Source organism: Stegodyphus dumicola, chromosome 10, assembly GCF_044657685.1.
Source record: "Stegodyphus dumicola isolate Sdum_Otavi_A_Nest chromosome 10, ASM4465768v1".
In the NCBI taxonomy this organism is placed as follows: domain Eukaryota; kingdom Metazoa; phylum Arthropoda; class Arachnida; order Araneae; family Eresidae; genus Stegodyphus; species Stegodyphus dumicola.
This window is the reverse complement of record NC_140777.1, coordinates 69,866,202-69,888,254: the sequence shown is the minus strand read 5'-3', so window position 1 is coordinate 69,888,254 and position 22,053 is coordinate 69,866,202. Positions and strand designations below refer to the sequence as shown.

At 35.1% G+C, this 22,053-nt stretch overlaps 1 protein-coding gene across 3 annotated transcripts in view; it reads left to right on the top strand.

Moving 5' to 3' along the window:
* Window positions 1-22,053, top strand: part of LOC118193121 (uncharacterized) — a 173,560-nt gene that overhangs the window by 7,012 nt on the left and 144,495 nt on the right. For all 3 annotated transcript variants that reach the window (XR_015043446.1, XM_085825060.1, XM_085825061.1), the window contains exons 3-5: window positions 1,194-1,348; window positions 18,087-18,301; window positions 19,092-19,369. Coding sequence is in view for 2 of the 3 variants with exons in the window: in XM_085825060.1 (XP_085681186.1) it covers window positions 1,194-1,348; window positions 18,087-18,301; window positions 19,092-19,369 (648 nt within the window). In the remaining variant the exon portion in view is untranslated. The remainder of the gene's footprint in view (window positions 1-1,193; window positions 1,349-18,086; window positions 18,302-19,091; window positions 19,370-22,053) is intronic.

The window sequence follows — 22,053 nt, the reverse complement described above, 5'->3', positions numbered from 1 at the left end:
ATGCTTACAAGAAATGTGCAAGCGAAAAACTAGTGAAATGTTTGGTATTCTCATTTGTAAAACTGATCATTCAGTATCTAATGCGGCAATTCTTAGACTTTCACGGTTCTAGTAAAACATTTTCGCTTTAAATTCCCACAAATTTCAATCTACAAAAAGGTCTAAAGTATTTCAGTCTACAATATAGCTCTACGCAAATGATAATACTACCGGAAAGCCATGACATAAATATGGTCTGATTGAAAAGCGGAGGCTACATTTTATATAGCAAGATCGTTCTGAGGTCCAGATATATGATTCTTCAACACTTAACGATCAACTTCTAGAATCGTAAAGACATTTCGGCAGCTTATCGACCTGTCTTAAATCCTAAGTAGAGTAAAACAAGCTCGGATTAAATTTGAAAGTAAACTTTCTTATTTACTTGTCATCCTGACGATTGCACAAGCTATTCAACAACATAAAAATAAAATAAATACCATTGTCAACGGGAAAACATTGAAAAAATGTTCCAATCAAATGAAAATATTTTATTACAAAGCAACCCACTCTATTAAGCTTACCTTAGCTCATGCTAGTAAGCTTACCTAAGTTCGGCTTTAAGTTGAATATTTAATTATAACTACGCACATTCTATTTGAAATTTCCCAAGTAATATTCTTAAATCGAGTGAAGTTGGAAGCTCAAATATGCTAAAGTACTGATGACTTTTCGGGAAAATGTAGAACTTGCACTTAGACAACTGTATCAAAATAATACATATAAGGCTGCAGATATTTTTAACTTTTTCATTGGAATGTGTTAAGTTTAGTTAGAAAACGTGCACTGCAAACACCCAAAATATGATCTAATATCAATCGAGGGCATGCTGTCATTTGTTGCTTTGAAGGACATGCTATCATTTGTTGCTATGCCTAACAATTATTCAATTAAGCCTGTTGACAAGCGTGGATACCGAAAATGGATTAGCAAATACTAACGAAAACTGGCACGGTCATTAACACTGGCACGGTCTTGTAACCAGACTTGCTAGATGGGAGTTATACTGCATTGCGTTGTCATTGAATTCGGAACTACATTTGAAGTAAAACAATAAGATCGAACAGAAAGAGTGGAGTCAAAACAATAGAAATTACTTAATATGGCATTTATATCGTATGGGCTTTCTAATGTATTGCCTTGTCCTTCTATAGCTGGACGCTCGGTCCTAGAAAGAAACTGCCGTGACCTGTGGAATTACCAAAGCATCCGCCATTCAGGAAGCTACCAGATCGACGTCGATGGCGATGGTCCCCTGTCTCCCATCTGGGTCGAGTGCGAAATGGGAGATGGCAGAGATCCTCATCAGGTAAGAACAGCATAACTTTTACATACTTTTCAAGCAATTATTTTTAAATGAGAGATTTTAAACCGATCTGTATTTTACAAAGGAATTTTACTTTGTCAACACCATTACGATTATCACTAAACTTTTAATGCATTAATGATGCAAATAGTTGCATTTATTTTGCCTGCTTGTTTTTACAGAAAGTCTGCAATAGAAGTGTTTCGCAAGTCTATCAAAGTAGCATAAAAAATAATATGACATTATTTGATTATTTTTTTAAAGTTTTTTTAATAAACCGAAATCAAAATAAAAATATGTTTTCTTTAAAATCGATTTTTTTTAAATATTAAGCTAGAGCATTTTACAAAAATGTACATATAAGTAATGCATTATAAGTACATTAAAATTTTTGCATTTAAAATGTTTGTCTGCGACACATTAACCCACCGGGCGGCTCGCATTCAAATCTATTTACGTCTCGAAAACTGCAGTAAAATTTAACCATGTTTACAACTTTTTTTTCACTTAGAGTGAACCAAAATTGTCCTGAAAACGGCCTTTGTTAGATTTTCTTCCCCCCCTCCTTGTAGGGCGATCAACAAGTCGTTTCACTCAAGTGATGGCTTCCTACTGTCCTTTGATTACCGCCTAGAGGCGATTAAGCAGATGGGCTGCTTTTGCCCTTACGGAGGAAGGAACACGTTTTGTGTCCATGCTTTGGTTAGACGAAAAAAGATATTTTTTTTCTGGAAATCCAAAACAGAAAAGGAAGTTTTGTATTGCATTGTTACTAATTTTGTGCATATTTCTAATCTTAATTGCTTATCAGAGCCGTGCAAAGATATTTTTTAACCTGAGGCAGAGAGGTCAATGCGCGTCCATATAAATATAAAAATAGCTACACTTGTATTAAGCAAAAGTAATTGTATTAAATCAGAATGTCATAACTCTTATAGCATAATTATACCATAATTCTTAAAGTACTTTTTAATCGTAGTTTTATAAATTCAGAGAAATAATGTAGCCAATTATTTATAATTTTCAAATGAAAATGTTAAAAAATTCGTTTTTGATAAATAAGAAATGACACTGAAATGTATATTGCATTAATTTCCAGGTTTCCTTGCAATTTTTTTGGTTTGTTTTATTGATTTAAGTTTGACGAAGCTTATTTCCCCTAATAATTAAAGTAATTTTCGAAAGCGTATAGCCAATTTGGCGCCTCTTCTAGTGATTCACATGAGCCCGGCTTTGTTGCTTTTTAAGTATAAATGTTATTAATTTTTATTGCGTTTCGGTATTTTAATGTACGTTTATAGAATGTTAATTTGTTTTTATATGCATATTTCAGTAATATAATCTTACGACTAGTGAGACAGTGTAGTTTAACTAATTTTCTGCTTTTGATTCATGTTATCGAGCTTTAACGCTAAGAAAAAATTTATAAGAGGCTTAAAATACCTAATTCCTATTGAAAGCTACATGTAATTGTTAATTAAATTACTATTAAAATAACAAACACATGCTCAGTGTCAGTCATTTCGACATAATGTTTGTAATTCATTTTACCACAAATTTATTTCGTTTATCTTGTTTCATATTTATAAAAGGGGAATTTACCTTCATCGCATTTATTGGTTGATTGAATATTTTGAAACAAATTTCAGTTATAATAACCTTATTAAAAATTTTCTACATATAGACAAGATGTCACAGATACCTCTCAGTTTCCGAACTAAATTACATGGTTCTGAAATTCGGTGCATTTTCATATGATTATTTTTGACAGAAAGAGTTAACTTACGTAAATCACAAAAGAACATTGTTTTAATTCTTAATTAAATATAGCACTTGTATGAAATTGCTAAAATTCATTGTTAGGAAAATCTCGCTCTAAAAAATTAGACACTTTTACCTTTCAAAGTGGAATTTTTGTGGTTTTCTCTGTGTATAATGTTATCAGGTTCAATGTTTCTTCTAACCTTCTTCGGAAACGTACAATGACCTGACTAGGAACAGAGAGCTTACTAAAGCTATGTTCATTAATTGTAGTAAGTAGACAGGATACAGACGAAGGGTATACAAAACCCTTTATTTTTCTTTATATACAATGACTTCCGTACTTCGGAATACAATGACCCTCCACTCGGGGTCTAACGTAAAAGGTATAAAAATAAAACTAAACTCTAATTTAACTTTAGAATAACACACGTGGAAGATTGGCCTTATAATAACAGGAAGCGTATGTAGCACAGAGACTGTGAACACTACAATACGTTTAATTTATCAAGAGGATTAAAACCTCTGGCCTGGAAGGCAAATAGCAACTGCGTAACTTCTAAGGTAAGCGGCCTGCTTCGAACTCACTGCTTCCTCTCTCTTTCGCTTGGCAAAAAGGCCACACTTAAATACTTGGCGTTCGCCAGACAAACTTTGCATAAACTCCTTCACGCTTATAATTCTGGCCGGAAGTAGAAAATAAGAAGTGATAGTAAAGATTTAAAATAAAATAAACGTTAGTAAAACTTAAGATCCTTACATACTTCCCGCCAGAGTTAATTAGTTTGAAACTGAGGTCTAAAACGACCTTGTTGAAAACTTTTAGCTCTAGAATCTAACGCGAGGCCAACCTTTTACAACCATAACTTCTCTAGAAACTAGAAAATTTAAAAGAAAGAAATTTGTTACAATAGCAGCTCCCAGGATATACAACAATCTTTTTTTTTTCTCATCTGTACTGCATCTAACCAGGAGCTTTTATTCAATTCTGGTTCCTTCCAGAGATCTGGAAGGAAAACTAGTTTAATGAAATGTTACACAATGACATTGCAAATAACATATAGAATATACTTCTCTTAACATTCTTATTTCATTCATGACTATTTTAATTATCTCTCCCCGTGCTCTCTGACATGTGTTGTAAAAGAACACCAAACACGAATGTGTTTCTGTCTACGTGTGCCACACTTCCTCCTACAATCAAAACACTAACGTGTTAAAATTCAACATAACGAGACCTCTTAACACACCCTAATTTCAACTCTAAACCCTGAGGTACTATTCTAAAAGTGGCTAACTCTAAAGTGTAGCGTCAGAGAGCCTAACTACATCATTCAACCTTTACCACATATTCGTCATGATTTAATCTGTACAGTCACACGAATAACAAATTTTTAACATTACTTTCACTTTTACCATATCACGGTATTTCTTAACATTTAAAATAACAGTTCACATGTATATAAGAACATATCAACATGCCGTTAATTTTACACATTTGAAAACATACATTAGTAGTACATTGTTAACTTCTATTCTTTTCAAAGCAAGTGCCAATTCTTTCTACATTGAAATAATACTACATTTCAAAAAAAAAAAAAGTCTTTCAGACTAAAACTTCTTTCTTGCTAGAATGTTTTAAATAAAATTTATACAATAACTTTTTTTACAATATTTAAGTTTTTACACAACGCTATTATACATCAACTTTAGTTTTACGCGCGAGTAATTAAAAAACATAATAAGAAAATCGGTCACAACTCATTTCTCGCCCTTTTGGCGATAAAGGTAGACCTCGCATGAGGTAAAACTTCTTGAAATCTGCCACTTGCAGTAAGAATGAAAGATTAACTTAAGTTTGCAAAGTAGCATAAAATTTTACTTATCTTTGTAATATTCGGACATCCTTTTCTGGCCCCAGTCTTTAAAGGTACCGCAGACAGTAGCCTGGTTTATCCTCCTTCTTGTACGGGCTCGCCCTTCAGTGCTTTCCTCTGGAAGCTTCCGTTTTTCACCAGTACGGCCACCCTTGAACACCTTCCTTTTATCCTCTGCTTGTGGTCTTGGCCGTTTGAAGGCAGCTGGTCTTGGCGGAACCGGGAAACTTCTGTCGTGATCCTGCTTGGACCTCGTTGTTGGCCGTTCAAATTTTTCTTGTACTTTTTCCTCCGCCGCTGATGGCCCTTCCGCAGTTTGGCGACTTTTGCTGCGGAGAGTTCTGTCGGATGAGTCGATCTTCCGTTTTAAAGCCGGGTTATAGTTGCCGTCCTTTCTCCTGGTCCTCTTCACATACGTCGTCCTTCTCCCTTCTTCATTCTGGGGGTGTTCGTGAACTCTGTTTTCTGGACGGTGGAACGGCTTCTTTTTCTTTTTACCTTCAATTTTTCCGCGGGGCAATTTTCTTTTCACTTGCTTCCGTCTCTCATTGGCTTGCCCTTGTACTTGTCGTTTTCCCACCTCTGGAACTTGTACCTGCGGTGTCTGCCGTGCCGGATCCTGCAAAAGATCTGAAAAGATTTGCATTTTATTACGATCGAAGTAGGGCTTAATTTGATCAATGTTTGCGGAACAGGTTTCACCATTTCTGGCTTTTAACACTACTACAGCGTGAGTTATTTTTTCTATAACATATGGTCCTTCAAATCGTGGAAAAAATTTGGCAGTTTTATCTTCTGGTGCTGAAGAAAGTGAATGCTTAATTTTTAGTACTTCATCCCCTACTTTATAAGTTACTCCCCGTCGTTTCAAGTCATAATACAATTTTTGTTTTCTCTGTGCTACTTCAGTATTCTTCTTTGCCTCCTTAATTAGTTTTTCTATATCACCCATTTTAAATTCTGGGGCTCTTTGTTGCACATAAAATAATTTATCTAACGGTGTTATAATCTTTCTGCCTAGAAATAACTCAGCAGGAGTTTTTCCCGTTGTATCATGTTTTGCGGTCCTAAGGGCGAAAGCAAATTCATTGACATAGTTATCCCAGCTTTTATGAAAATTTTTAACATAACTACGGATAATTTTCACTATATTTCTGTTGACCCGTTCCGCTATATTTGATTGCGGCCGATACGGGACCATTTTTAAATGACGTATGCCCAGTTTTTGGCACATGTCTTCAAATATATTACTTACAAATTGAGGACCATTATCCGATATAACTTTTAGGGGCGCCCCGTATTTTAAAATATATTTATTTAAAATAGAATCAGTAACTAATTTCGCGGAGGCTCGTTTTAAGGGAACAATTTCGGTCCATTTACTAAAATGATCAACCATAACAAGGAGATAGCCACTTTTATTTAACTGACTTTTTGGGAAAGGGCCCAATAAATCGATGCCAATTATTTCATTTGGAAATTCGGATTTAATACTATTTAGAAACCCGGCCGGGCGGAAATTAATATAATTAACGGCTTGACATGTTGGGCAGGACTGGACATACGCCCTTGTTAACTTTTGCAGTTCAGGAAAGTAGACTGCCTCGCGTACGCGTTGGATAGTTTTTCGAATACCAGCATGAGAAGCTAAAGGGCTGTCATGGAGCTCTTGCAGGATATTTAATCTAAGACTAGCTGGGATAACAGGTCGAAATTCGTTGTTGGAATTCGTAGTTTTTGTGTAGAATAACAGACCATCTATTAGTTCGTAATGGGCCGCCCTATTTCTTATCGCCACAATATCTTGGTGGCTAAAATTTTCAGGATCCTTCAAATACTCATAAATACTTCCAAACTCAGGATCCTTACCCAGTTCTTTTATTACAGTTTCTCGGGAATTTATTGTACACGCTGTAAGCATTGCAACTTTTACGGTATTACTCTGTTCGTCTAATTGAATTCGTGATAGGGCATCTGCTACGATATTTTCCTTTCCGGGGGTATGCTTGATTACCAGATTAAATTCTTGCAGCTTGAGTGCCCATCTTATTAACCTTGGGGATAAATTTTTCCCTGAGTACAATCTAGTTACCGCCGCATGATCAGAATATACTGTTATCGGCGCCTTTCCAAAATAGACTCGGAACTTTTGCACTGCTAACAGAACTGCAAGTGCCTCTCTCTCGGTCGCGGAATAGTTTCTTTGTGTTTGATTTAAAGTTCGGCTAAAAAATGCCACGGGCTGCTGATTTTGCGAAAGTACCGCTCCTACCGCATAATCCGAAGCATCCGCTGAAATTTCTAAATTTTCATCCTTTTCAGGAAATTTCAACACAGGGGCTTGCGTTAATGCTTGTTTTAATTTTTCGAAAGCAATATTGGCTTCGGCCGTCCACGAGAATCTTGCCTTTTTCCTTTTTAATTTTAACAATGGCTCAGCGATAGCCGCAAAATCTTTTATAAAGGACCTATAATATGAACAAAGTCCTAGAAAAGAAGAGAGCTTCTTTGCCGTGTTTGGAGTCGGATACTTTTGTACAGCGATTATTTTTGATTCATCTGTCTCGATCCCTTTTTGCGATATTTTGTAACCTAAATATTTTAATTCAGGGGCTGCAAATTTGCACTTTTCGACATTAACTTTTAGACCGGCCTCATTTAATAAAGAAAACACCTGTCTTAAATCCTGTATATGTTGGTCGAGATTATCACTAGTAATAATGATATCGTCTAAATAGATAAATGTGGACTTTCCAAGAACAGGTCTTAACACAATGTCCATGCATCGCTGAAATGTTGCTGGGGCCCCAGAAAGGCCAAACGGCATACGCAAAAATGCATAAGTGCCAGACTTGGTTATAAAAGCAGTCTTAGGCACGTCCTCAGGCCTGACCCCTATTTGAAAATAACCATTCGTTAAGTCTAAAGTCGTCATAAATTTGGTTGATTTTATGTTCCTTAAAATTTCTTCTATGATCGGTAACGGATATACCGGATATTTCGTTATGGAATTTAATTTACGGTAATCAATAGCGAATCTCCACCTTTTTGGATGCTCCAAAGGATAATCATTATTTTTCTTACATAAAACCACCGGGCTAGCATAACTACTTGAGATGGGCGTTATGATCTTTTTACGTAGCATATCGGTAATATGCCATTCTATAATTTTTTCCTTATTCTTATCATACCGGTATGGTTTTTGACGAACTGGCAATGCATCTCCGGTGTCAATACTATGGTTAGTAACCTGAGTAAATCCTGGAATATCACTAAATAAGGAAGCAAATTCACTTACCACTTGTCGGATTCTATCTTGCTCGTCATTAGGCAGGTGGTCAAGATTTAACCTTGGCGGTTCAACCTTTTCTACACGCACTGGTTTCATTGTCAGCCTAAGGGACGCTTCATTAAAATCCAGTGTAGCTTGTGCGTCTGAAAGAAAGTCTATTCCTAGGATTAAATGTGCTTGCAAATTCTTTACTATAAAAAACATCACCTTTACTTGTTCGTCCTTGATACGGATATATAAAGGTACTTTACCTACGCACTTACATTCTTTTCCTTGCGCCGCTAATACTGTCGTATTATCCGCATTATATATGCGGTATTTGCGAAAATACTTTCTAAAAAAGACTTCTGCCACACAGGAACACTGCGCGCCGGTATCCAGGAGTGCGGTGGCCGGGATATTATTCACCAAGACTTCAATCTTCGGAAGAGTCAAATTTTTCACCATTACTGTATTTAACTTGTAGGAACAGGGGTTTTCGTGGCCTTCGGATTTCCGCACCCTCTCGTCAGCAGAAATCCGTTTTAGTTTAAATTATTTTTCCTTTCCGTGCTTTCCTTCTTTTTCCCCTGGCCTTGAGACTTTTTTCCTGGGTTGCTATTGAACTGTCGACGTTCGCCGGCTGTTTTTGAATGCTCGGGTTTCCTTGCCCACTGATTCGCTTTTTCTCCGTAGCCGTATGCTTGAGTTTGCTGTAGTCTTGGCGTACCAAATTGGTTTCGCTGTTGATATTGGCGTCTTCTTTCGACGTCCGCCGTTCTTCTACTTTCAAACTGGATTGCTAGCTCAAATAATTTTTCCAGTGTAGTCGGATTTCTCAATTCAATAAAGTCTTGCACTTGGGGTAGTAACCTCGGCAAAATCACGTGAATTATTTCAGGATCCGGACGGTTTCCATACAAGAGCTTGAAAACGTGAATTTTTCTTAAAATAAAGCTCGAGAGGTTTTCGATTCTTTGTTGATATATGCTAAAAAGTTCCGTTTCTAATTTCGCACGATCCCTTACAACAGGGAAGGCTTTTAGTAGGGCAGTCTTGAAATTTTCATAAGTATAGGTGGGACTTCCTGCTTGACCCAAGAGACTTCTTCCGATACATTTGAACCAGTTAAGCGCTTGGCCCCTCAAAGCGCTGGTAGATAAGGTAACTTTTTGAAACTCGTGCACGGGGTAGAGCATGAAGTGGTCATCCAATTTTTCCAAAAAACTGGTTACCGGTGAGTTTCCATTAAATGTTGCTTCTGGTTTCATCGAAGCGCGCATGGTCTGGACGATGTACCCAAATCCTTCCAGGGCGGCAGCTGGTATTTCTGGATTCTGAGCCGTTTCTGCAGGCAGCACAGGTTCTTCTTGAAACTCGGCCATGGTTATTCTTCTTCGTCGGGCGCCACTATCAGGTTCAATGTTTCTTCTAACCTTCTTCGGAAACATACAATGACCTGACTAGGAACAGAGAGCTTACTAAAGCTATGTTCACTAATTGTAGTAAGTAGACAGGATACAGACGAAGGGTATACAAAACCCTTTATTTTTCTTTATATACAATGACTTCCGTACTTCGGAATACAATGACCCTCCACTCGGGGTCTAACGTAAAAGGTATAAAAATAAAACTAAACTCTAATTTAACTTTAGAATAACACACGTGGAAGATTGGCCTTATAATAACAGGAAGCTTATGTAGCACAGAGACTGTGAACACTACAATACGTTTAATTTATCAAGAGGATTAAAACCTCTGGCCTGGAAGGCAAATAGCAACTGCGTAACTTCTAAGGTAAGCGGCCTGCTTCGAACTCACTGCTTCCTCTCTCTTTCGCTTGGCAAAAAGGCCACACTTAAATACTTGGCGTTCGCCAGACAAACTTTGCATAAATACCTTCACGCTTATAATTCTGGCCGGAAGTAGAAAATAAGAAGTGATAGTAAAGATTTAAAATAAAATAAACGTTAGTAAAACTTAAGATCCTTACAATGTGGGCGCGAGTAAGTTTTTCTTAGAATGTCCTCCACGGAGGCATTCCTTCCTTTAGGCAGATAGCTCTCTCTTGCTTTGAAGGAAAAATAAAGCAAACCAAAACAAAAGCTTCAAAATTGGTGTTTAAAATTTTTTTGTTTTCAAATACGCAAATTACTTAGAGATCTCAATTCACATTATCAAATGTTATTAGTTAAATAAATAAAAGCAAGCAGAGGATTTCCATTTAAATTGTTTGTTTTAAAATAAAAAATAAGAACAGTCAGTTTTGAATAAATCTTGTCAACATCAAGCAGGGACAGGAACATGCCAATGTAAAATTTAATATTAGGCCAAAAAGAAACGCTTTGACGTAGATTTTGGATAAAACTTAATCAAATTCGCAGGTAGTCAGAGACAGGCCTTTCTTCAGTAGAGAGAAAAAAATGTTTCTGAAGTATTTGTGTATTTATTACATAAATGTTTTAATGCTTCCATAGCACTGCTAATCGATAAAATTTATTTGATGAAAAGTAGGAAGTTTGTTTTTAAAATTCCGATATTTCAACCTTTTTCAGTGACATATGTGGCATCGAAAAGCACGTCTGGCCAGGAGGCAGATTAATGGCTGAAAAATTCTTAGAATTTAAAGAGGCATCGAACAAGAAAATTTAGGGATGGCGAAATTCTAAGAATTTGGCACTTGACAACGGCAAAAGTTTTAGAATGTAGAGAGCTACATAATTTAGGCAGGGCAAAATATTTTAAATTTATAGAACATCGGTCAGTAGAATTAAGATACCACAGCGATTGCACTGAGAAACAAATCGACCTGCTTCTCGATTATGCGGATGGACGCAGATTAACTTCCGAAAGCTCAGCGAAAGCAAGAGCTATACATAATGCAGCTATTTACGATTTCTGCTATAATAAACTGAAATTTAATATAATAATTTAACACTATATATCAGTTTACGAAAACATGATGATACTTTTGAGAAATTTTCTTTAATTCCCCAGTACACACACACAAAAAAAAAAAAAAAAAAAAAAAAAAAAGTACAAAATATTATATAATGATATTACTAACAAAATGATGCCGATGACGCTTTTATCTTTTTATTAATCTAAATAAATATGTCATTGAGTTTTCCATAGCTTATAGTTTTGCAAATTAAAAATGTTCAATAATATAATATGTGATTATGGTATTATCGGTATGGTACTATTCAAGGCAAAGCACACGAGGGTTATCTACCTAAATGGAGGGATGCCTTCGTGGAGGACTTTCTAAGGGAAACTGGCTCGTATACACGTTACACATGGGGAAAACCACGAAAACGACCATGCAGCCAGCCCGTTCGCGGGATTCGAACCACGGACCGAACTACCAGTGTTCAGCGTCTTTACCGCTCGGCCGCTGGTGGGTAATATGTGATTATGAAAGCTGTATAAAAGAAGAAAAATTCTTGCATATTCGTCAGGCAGCATACGATGGGCACCTGCTTGAGGAAAAGGATGCGTTTGTAGATGACTCTTTAAGGGAAACTGGTTTGGTATATTCAACCTAAAATTCACCAAAATACCAAGCAACGAACGCCTTCGCCGGAATTCAAACTTAGGCAAAACTACCAGTGTTCAGTTGCAAAAGAGAGTTAACAACATAAACAGGCAACATGTCTGAAATTAGTATTTATTGCATTCAACAGTGATATGATTTTCTGATATAATTTAATGGAATATCACTGTAAAAGAATGGGAATCTTTTTTTTTTTTTTTTTTCCTTTTGTAAAGAGATTTTTTTCCGCTCTGTTTTCAACATTTGGTTGAAATGCGAATTAAATAAATATTTACAAATGCAGAATATTGGATAGTTATTGATGATTTCGAGATTCAGTTTCTGAAATCCATTTCATGTGTCATTTCCTTAAAAAGGTGATACTGAAACCAACTTTCGAGGAGTAAAATGATTACTAGAAAAGAGTTTCCGATTTCTTTCATTCTTTTATTCCCATTATAAATTTATCCCGTAGTTCTTAGAACATTCTTCTATCCGTAAGTGATGATTTGCTTTCCGAGAAAATTTTCTGAAAGGAATAAATTACTTAGTCTTTCAAACCATGGGAAAATCTTGCCATCGCCGGTACTTAATTCCCTTCATTTACTGAGATAACCTGCTTTGTTATAAGTATGGTACTTGTTTTCTGATTTTTACTGAATTTGCATGCTCAAAGCTATCTAAATAAAGAAACGCTATTGTGAATATCAGAGTATGAGTGCGTATATGAAAGGGCTATATATTTTTCAGAATTCCCCTATGAGCTGTTTATTCTTAGGGCAGAAAGAGGAGAAAGCTTGCATACATCGCCATTCCCGGAAACTAGACAGTACCGAAAACATTACTAGACAGTCCGGTTTACCAAACAATAGAGTTTATCTGATTCCAAGTTGTAAAAGCTGACAGTTATAAATTGTTATGTTCATGGCGACCTTCAGAAGGCATCAAGTTACTTCAAAAGTTCCGCTGCTATAAATTTTCAGACTGCAATTTTTTTCCTTTAAATTTTCGAAAATACCTATTTTTTAAGTATTTTTCGGTACTTATATTAATATTGATACAAATAATACAGAAAGCACCAAACGTAGCTATGATGTATTTCAATTTGTCCTTAGTATTTTCTCACATATAAGTACTAACACTTTGTCTACACGTTTCTAATGTTTCACCATAGTAAGCCTTCTCTTTCTGAATGTATTCAGTTCTTTTTCGCTTTCGTTTTCTGCTTTTTTTTTTTTTATTTATTTATTTATTTAATGTTACCATATCCTGAGTTTTACTCTAGCTATTAGCTAGAGTAGCTACTAGGTAGCATTCATTATAGTACATTTATTATATTCATATAGCAACTAGCTAGCATTCATTATAGTACAAAAACTAATATAGCTTGTCAATATCAACACATTTTTATCTTCAATAAGTCCACTAATTCGATTGATGCTGTAAAAATTACAATTTAATACTTTAGCCAATTATTCTGATTATAGTGATTTAAATTCGATTTTAGGCAACATATGCATTCTTTCAGAAAACGCGATATATTGAGCACCGCTGTTACAAGTAAATACTGTACATTCAACCATTTCATAATATGTAAATGTAGCATAACTTCTTTTCGAGTGCTTGCACTGAGAGTCTCCTTCAAGTATACCTTAATGGAACTTTATTTCATGAAAATTAAAAGTATTATAAAAGCCTCAGAATTATTTCCATTGCAAACATTTATGAATTATGCAGAAAAATATATAAGAAAAACATCAATGAGAAACTATTATCGAATATACATTTCATGACAGTAGCAAAACATTTTTTCAGTACCGACGGTATTAAAAAGCTCAATATTGTGATAAGCTAAATAAAACGGTATTAAAAGTTTAATATTGTGATAAGTATACTAATCTATAACACTCATTTGATATTTTTGCCATTAGAACTAATTCTAACCATTAAAGTAACATTGTATTTGTATTAACTAGAATTATAATTGTAATTTCAATTAAATTTATCAGTACTCGTTGTTTCCTGCACCTTGAGGGAGACGCATTATTATTATTTTTTTTTCTATTATATAAAATACTGTCCTCAGAAAAAAATGTCTCTAGACATGATTCTGTCTCCAAAATTAATGGATGAGGTGAACAGAAATAATCTTGGAACAGCCTTTGGGCAAGTGCTGCGAGTATGCGAAATGTAAGACTGTAATTAAACTTCGACCATCCTGGAGACTACACGTTCTTAGAATATTTGCCATTCGACAAATTATAAGACCTTCCATTTATCTTTAAAGTTTAAGCTATCTGTTATTGACTGAGAAAAGCTGGTAATTCATTGTAGTTACTTTGTAGTTAAAACTACAACTAATGCAGTTATAATTGTAATTGTGCCGCCCAGATGGTATAGTGGTTAGGGAAGCCTGACTGCGATACCGAAGGGCCTGGGTTCGAATCTCGTAGAAGGCATGGCTTTCACTGTTCGTCCTTTCATAGGAGGCGATAGTGGTCCACATATTAGATGCCTCAATAATAAAGTGACTGCAACTTCTGGCCTTATATAGACTAATGGACTGTGTTGCACTGTAACTGTTCCCAATCTGCCATTGGGGAAAAAATAAAATAATAATAATAATAATTGTAATACAATGATTGTTCGAATTACAATATAACTTCAAAAGCAATTAGATTTTTCGCTCAGCAGAGTAATAAATCGTCTTTTGAATACTACTAGTTCAAATCGGATGCCCATTTTGGCAAACAATCTAAATGTTTAGATAGCTCCGTGGATTTCCTTATGTGTAACATGAATACAAATCATTTTATTTTAGAAAGTTCTCTATGAGTACATCATTCTTCTTAAACGTGTCGTTGCATTCAATTAAATAAAGATCTTTTCCTGCTTTTATTAACGGATGATGTGAACATGAGCCAGTTTCCCTTAGAAAGTCCTCTACAGAAGCATCTTTGCAGTCTTTACCGTAATCCAAATAATATGGCAATCACAAATGCATAAGAAAATTGTACTTTTATTTGTTCTTACGTGAAACAATGATGGAAAATAGTTCATGCAAGTACTTTCACTTCTAACTGAATAATACATTTTAACTATTTATGGAAAATGTGTGTTATGTTGAATAAAAGACCAGTTCGTAATTTTTTTTTTTTCCAATGGCAGGTAGTAGCCGTTTATAGACATTGATCACTACTAAGGCCGGTCATGTTATTAAGGAGGGAACTAATACGTGGGCCACCGTTGCCACCTATGAAGAGGACGAACAAATTACATTCATGCCCTATCCGGGATTCGAACCCAGGCTCTTCGGTACGGCAACCAGAGTCACGAAACGCTTCACTGTCTGGGCGGTAATTCATAATAAATGGATTTAGTAAAATGTCTAATACACACAGCAATTAAGCATACTGATTGCTGATCAGAATCCTTTTTTACCAGCTAAAGCAATAAGTTGGATAAAATTATGAGACTTAGTTTAGTCCTTGATGATCTCCTTTCTGAAAAGAAAAGGATAAATGTAATTTTTATGATTTATTTCTTGTGTAATGTAAACAAAACAGGCGTCCCGTAACAAATCCTTTGCGAAAACATCCCTTTGCACTGGCATAAACTCTTTGCTTGCTTTCCCTTAATCTAATTTAAGTTCACATGTATATCGAAGATCATAAGCATACATATTTGCTTACTAACGTTATGTGCATTTCGGTTTATATAAAATATTTCCTTTAAATAAACTCCTATTTATGCTGGTACCACAAACTACAATATATGTACGATGATTCAGAAGACATGACAGAAAATATTAATATTTTTCTTATAGGTGATTATCCCGTTGTATTATTTAAAAACTCATTATCTAAAATGCAGAAACATTTCGAATATAATATTATTGACTGTAATTTTCAAATATTATCACGATTTCCTTAGCCTATGTCAGTGAAATTATAAGGGGCAGTTGTTTTTCTGATTAAATAGTTACAATCATCTGCTGCGCAATTTTAATTAAGAGGTCATTACAATTCCATTGTAATTTTTATTAGATTATATAATTACAGTTATACTGTTTATTCAATTAGATTTCACAATTAAAATGCAATTATAATTAAAATGCATTTGAGTAAATTGTATATGTAATTAAAAATTGTTACATAGTAATTACAAGATAATTGCATAATATTATTCCAATTACTATGTGTTTTCAATTGCATTCTGCAATTACATTTGCAATTAAGATCATGATTTTCCTGGGCTACGTAACTGCTTTTATCAGAAACAATTGCTATCCTAATTACATTATTATAATTACTTACTGGAGTTACAATGACAGTGTAATTGTAATTATATTATATGTTTGAAAATGAAAATTCTCTTTACGAATATAAACATTTAAGTTTACTATAGCTGGTATAAGCACAGAACAGCTGGAAGTTTTGAACGAGCTATTTATTCCGAGCTGTTATTCAAAACCTAACGATAAAACCCATTTGCCCCTAGAGAATAGATAATATCCTAATATCCTCTCCTCAATTACCTCCCGCAGAGAAAAATTATCACCTGTCAGTTTACATTAAGAGCAGAGAGGGGAGAGCACTCTGAGACAGGCCGTATATATGCTGCTTTGCCGTTTCGTGCTAAAATTTAAGTTTACGTATATATGCTGCCTTGCCGCCATCAGGACCAAAATATTTGGACGCATATATGCTGCCTTGCCGCTATGAGAGCCATTATTTTCGAACGCATATATACGGCCTTGCCGCCTGGAGGGTTAAAGGCAATTAGCGTAACCCTAAACGTAGCTTGAAACAGTACAATGAAATTCAGAAGATAGAAACTTATTATTAACGGATATGAATAGCATTTTTATCTCTTACTTGAAAAATATTGTAGAGATAAATTATTCTCAAAAACGTAATTCTGTTAAGATTAAGTCCAATAAAAGCCTTTATATTTCCATCTATTAGTATCGCGTTTTACACCTGCAACTACACACACTGGCCAGTAGATTAGAAACCTTTGAGATTTCCATTTGAATGAGTGATAAGAATTGCCTTGGTGTTCCTCGAGGTTAAACAAACATCCATTTTTTTACGTGGATTACACGCTGTTAGAATGCTACTATAAGTAAGGTGTAAGAGGGCTTTTCACAATGAGTGTAGCAAAATGGGATAAACGACAGATCTTTCACTATTTGAAAAGGGGCTTATGGTTTGTGCCCCTTTAACAAGGGCCTCGATTCTATGACAGCAAATCTCACTGGTTTCTCAAAACCAGCCATATCAAAGGTTTTCAAAAGTTGGAATCAGAACCCACAGTCCTTCTCTAAAAGACGTAACTGCGTTTCGAGCACGGCTTTCGAAGAGAGTGATCGGCGTCATCTCCGACGAATTGTACGGCAGAACAAGGACTCTATTGTACTTCAACTGACACAGATCGTCAGACAAAGCTCTTTCCAATAGATTTCAGCTCGAACCATGCTCAGAGAATTGCAGAGGATAGGAATGCATAGTCGTGTGCCTATGAGAAAACTACTCATTTTTGCCCGACGTGCAAGAATTCGTTTGCACTAGTGTCTGGAAAGAAGACACTGGACATTTGAGGATTGGAAACGGTTAATGTGGTCAGATGAATCACTCTCCACCTTATTTTGCACTGATGGAAGACGTCGAATTTGACGAGAACTCCATGAAGCCATGGAATCATCTCGCCTTACTCGCACTGTGCAAAGGTCTGGTGGAAGTATCATATTACGGGGCATGTTTTTCTGGCACAGAAGGGAAGTGGTGCCTTGGTGTTCCTCGAGGGTAAACAAACATCCATGAGATACCTAGATATACTGGCAGATCAAGTGAACTCTGCAATGTTGCATTTTTACTCTGATGGCGGCGGATACTTTATAGACGATAATGCAGCTATACATCGTCCTAAAATGTTCCAAATTGGTTCGATGAACCTCAGTCTGACTTCCAACACCTTTCCTGGTCACCGCGGATCTTAACCCCATAGAAAATGTGTGGGATATGGTGGAAAGACGCATCCGACAGCACTCTCCTCTTCCATCTAACTTACAAGACCTAAAAGTTTGCATAGCAATGCATAAATGGACGTAAATGCACTCTAGAAGCATGTAGACTCGATGCTCAAACGAATCAGAGCACTTATCCGTGCAAAACGTGGTCCAATAAAATATTGATCCCGGGTTTCTAATTCATTGGCCAGTGTGTATGTTAAACACACAATATAATCTGACTACATTAACTGATTAAAATGATATTTCTTTACTTTTGTCGTTAGGTGCTGACAATCGTTCATCATGACGCTGAAGAACCGACAGATGTTAGGCGTTTCGAAATTGCTGGATCTTACATCCGGAATATTACATACAAAGGTGCTACAGAGGCACACCTGATGGCTCTGATTGACTTATCCTTTTCCTGTCAGCAGTACATCAAATGGGCATGTAAAGGATCTATGTTTGGATTTTGGTATCCGGGTGACCTAAATAGTTGGTAAGCTTTTAACAATCCATCAGATCTAACTGTAAATGATGAAAACAATTAAGAGTTTATTGAATTAGATGAACTCATGAAGATATACCATGTTATTAAACTGCTATTATTATTATTATTATTACTCTATTACCGTGCTGCTATTATTAATTGCTTATTCGATTCTCGAATACAGCCCAGCGCGCTGATCATTGCACCACGAAGGTATGGTAAGAAGGCGGGCGAAATACTTTATATACCCCCCTTTAAAAGAGCGACTGGGGATTAGGGGACCTAATCGCCAAATCCTGGTGGTGGAGAATCATCCTCCGCCACCTTTTTTTAGTTCGGGCGTCACTGTAGAGATATTAGGATGCTTCTAAAAGAGCGCAATCAAAAAGTGTTAGATTATGTTAAACGTAAATGAGCTTGAAACGTCAATCACAACTTAAGCTAAACGAAAAATCTTTTTATTTGAGAAAAAAGATAGATGTAAATTAGTTTTTATGTTCTCTTCGCAAAATGGTTTCGTATTATTCGTAAAAGGGTTCTTCTGTCGGTAATAATTAATCAGATATCCAATCATATAATTTTAATGAAGAATTAAAAAATCGTAAAGTGACCTATGGTTATTTTATTCAAAAACTGAGGGAACAGCTCAGTTATCAAGGCAAAAAAAAAATGCAACCTATTCAATATTCACATATATTCATTAATACTTTTAGTGATTTCTTTACGCTTATTCATTCATTTAATTCTTGTTGGTTACTTTGGTTACTTAAATTTTGTTTGTTTAAATTTGTTACTTTAGGTGGGTGGGAAGGAACTGGAAAAACCAGTATTACTGGGGTGGAGCTGAAACGGACAGCAGAAGTTGTGGATGTCATCCTTATTGTTATCCTACTCCCAGAAACAGCACTTGCAACTGTGATGCTAAGTTGAAATTAAAATGGTTGGAGGATTCAGGACTTCTTCTGGATTCTAGCCGTCTTCCAGTGCTACAATTAAGATTCGGAGATACAGGCGAACTAAGCGAAGCTGGACAACACACACTTGGACCTCTCATTTGCCGAGCTGCCGGTCATAGAGGTAAGTAAGTCTGCGTTCACACTGCGTCTTAAGTATTACTTATGTCACAGTCATAAATTCTGAGCATCATAGGAAGGTTCTCACTGACAAAGTAATCAGACATCACGGTCAAACCATGGAAAGGTATCCTCTAATTTACTTCATTCTACACAAATTTTCGTTAAATTTCAAGTCCCAGCGATCTTACATTGTCGGCTTTCCCTATGTATAAAGTGGCAGACAATTTCTCTTCGCAAAATAAAATTATTCCGTCATTTATAGTTATAAAAACAAAATAATATTTGGAGCATGTGCTTTTAAAAATGTTAAATACCAGCCAGTTTCTCTTAGAAACTCAATCATGAATGTTTTCATCTCCCATGCAGATAACCCTTGTATCCAATGTTGTATTCAAGCAAATAAAAAAATTTACCTCATCGGTAAATTACGAGTTTCCTTTTCTACTTCCTTGTACAAAGTAAAGAAAGTATTGTAGTCGCGAAAAATCCTGGGTATCATATTTTAACAAAAAAAAAAATCTATTTTCCGCTTTCGAATGAAATTTAACGATGTTTTTGCGTGACGTCTCTACGTAAGGGACAGAATAAAAGACTCTTTTACTCCAAATAAAAAAAAAAATTATAAAACTGCTTCAAAATGAATTCTGAAGAGAATTTTTCGTGGCGTCTACGTGTCTCGCATAACTCGAAAACGAGTAGCCTCAGAACGTTGAAATTTTGTATATAGGACTGTTATAACATGTAGATGTGCACCTCGTACGTTGGTTACAATCGGCCGCACCAAATGTATATAATTATATATATATAAATATCTACCCACTCTGTTAACCGGCTCAATGATCTCAGTTTCTTTACTCTTATATGTTTTTAAGCTGTGCATTTCTGGCTAAATATGAATTATGTTGTTCTTATCTTCCTGTTAAGGTTTTTATACCTTTAGTAAATCTGCACGCAATATTTGCGGAGTTATCAACAATTTAAAAGTTATTTAAGTGCAGCTAAGTCTGATTAATTTTGCGATGGTGGACGTGTTTGTTTACATTTTAAACTTGTCAAAATAGCGGATTTGTTGCCAATCTAGAGAAACAAAGCTTTGCAACAACAAAGATAACGCCTTCTTTTATCATTGCGAATTAAATCATGTTTAATCCATTCTGGAATTTATTCGAGGAAATAAGTGTTTAAGATTTGCTTCGTAATTTTAATATCTATATTTTGAGTTTTTATGTACTTTTGCCTTGTCAGGAAGTGAGAACTGAATTAATTGAATGAGAAATACTGAATCGTCTGTGAAAAACTGTTTCTTTTTTGATTTGTTAGCTTAATTTCTTTTGTACATCGTTTTAAATTTATTATAGATTTTGAATAGAACATGTGGCAACGATTAGATAATTCTTCAAATGATATAAATTTATATACATTCTGAGTTATAATATGAACGAAATGTAACGCTGTTAAGTGAACCTAGCGCCAGAGTGTCGCTATGGTAAACAAATATAGTGAATTTTAAAGAGTGCATTTATTCTATTGTGGTTTATGCGCTATTGAAGAATTAGATTTAATTCAATCCAATAAGTTCCAATGAAATGCAAGAAAAAATGCGTATAATTTAATATTCCGTGAAAGGAAGTCATGTGGCATACACATCAGATTTTTTTTGTTTAGTATAGCAGCCATATTTGATTATATTTGAAACTTAGCAGAATAGTTAATTCAGTTTCTATACCTTCAGGTGCTTTCCTGAATGGGACTAAAATTAAACTTTTAAAAATTAAATTCAAAATTTTTTAAATTAAATTCATTTTTATGCACCGATAAATCTGCCTTGTTGATGGTTGGCGGAATTGCTTGTTTTTGCATAGAAACTCTAATTTTAATGGTAAAATATTTTTGATTGTTTTAACTGTATTTGGTGTTTTTTTTTTTTTTTTTTTTTTCTATATTTTTCAATTTTTAATGAAGATATTTTGAGGTTTTATTTATTTTGCCTTGCCGCGAATTGAAAACAGAATAAATAGAGTGATAAATACAATTCTAATGAAATTCGAGAAATTAAGTTTAAACGAAATGCAGCAAAAACTGCGTATTATTTAATACACTGGGCAAGAAAGTCATGTTGTGTACACATCATATTTTTATTTTCAGTCATCTCCTGCAGTGAAATGTGTTGCTACTACAATGAATCATTATACTTTTCTATACTTTAATATAACACACATGAAAGAATTTCTATTTTAAGGGCACCGATCTTCATAAGTTAAGCATGAATTTTAAAACATATCGCTCCATAGAAATCGAAATTGATATCATTCGCTTTGCTGTGGCTGATTAAGACTGTAGACTTTGGCTTATATCAGTATTGGATTAAGCTTGGAATCTCGAAACTTTGAAACCAAACATCCGCATTTTATGATGTAACGAGGCCTTGTTGCTTAGAACCGAAGTTCTGCTTATTCCATTTGCGATACTCAGTACAAAAGCTTCCTAAAAATTTAAAATTTGCATGAAGATTTAATTCATTAATGCATGGAAAGCTATGAATGTAATAACTGCACTTGCATAACTGAATGAACAGGATTTAAATAACAGCAGAAACCGTGATTGTATTAATTAATTAATTAAATCTAAAGTAAGCTTAAACGCATATGAATGCACTTGCAAGTTGTGTACAAAAGCATAAAAGCA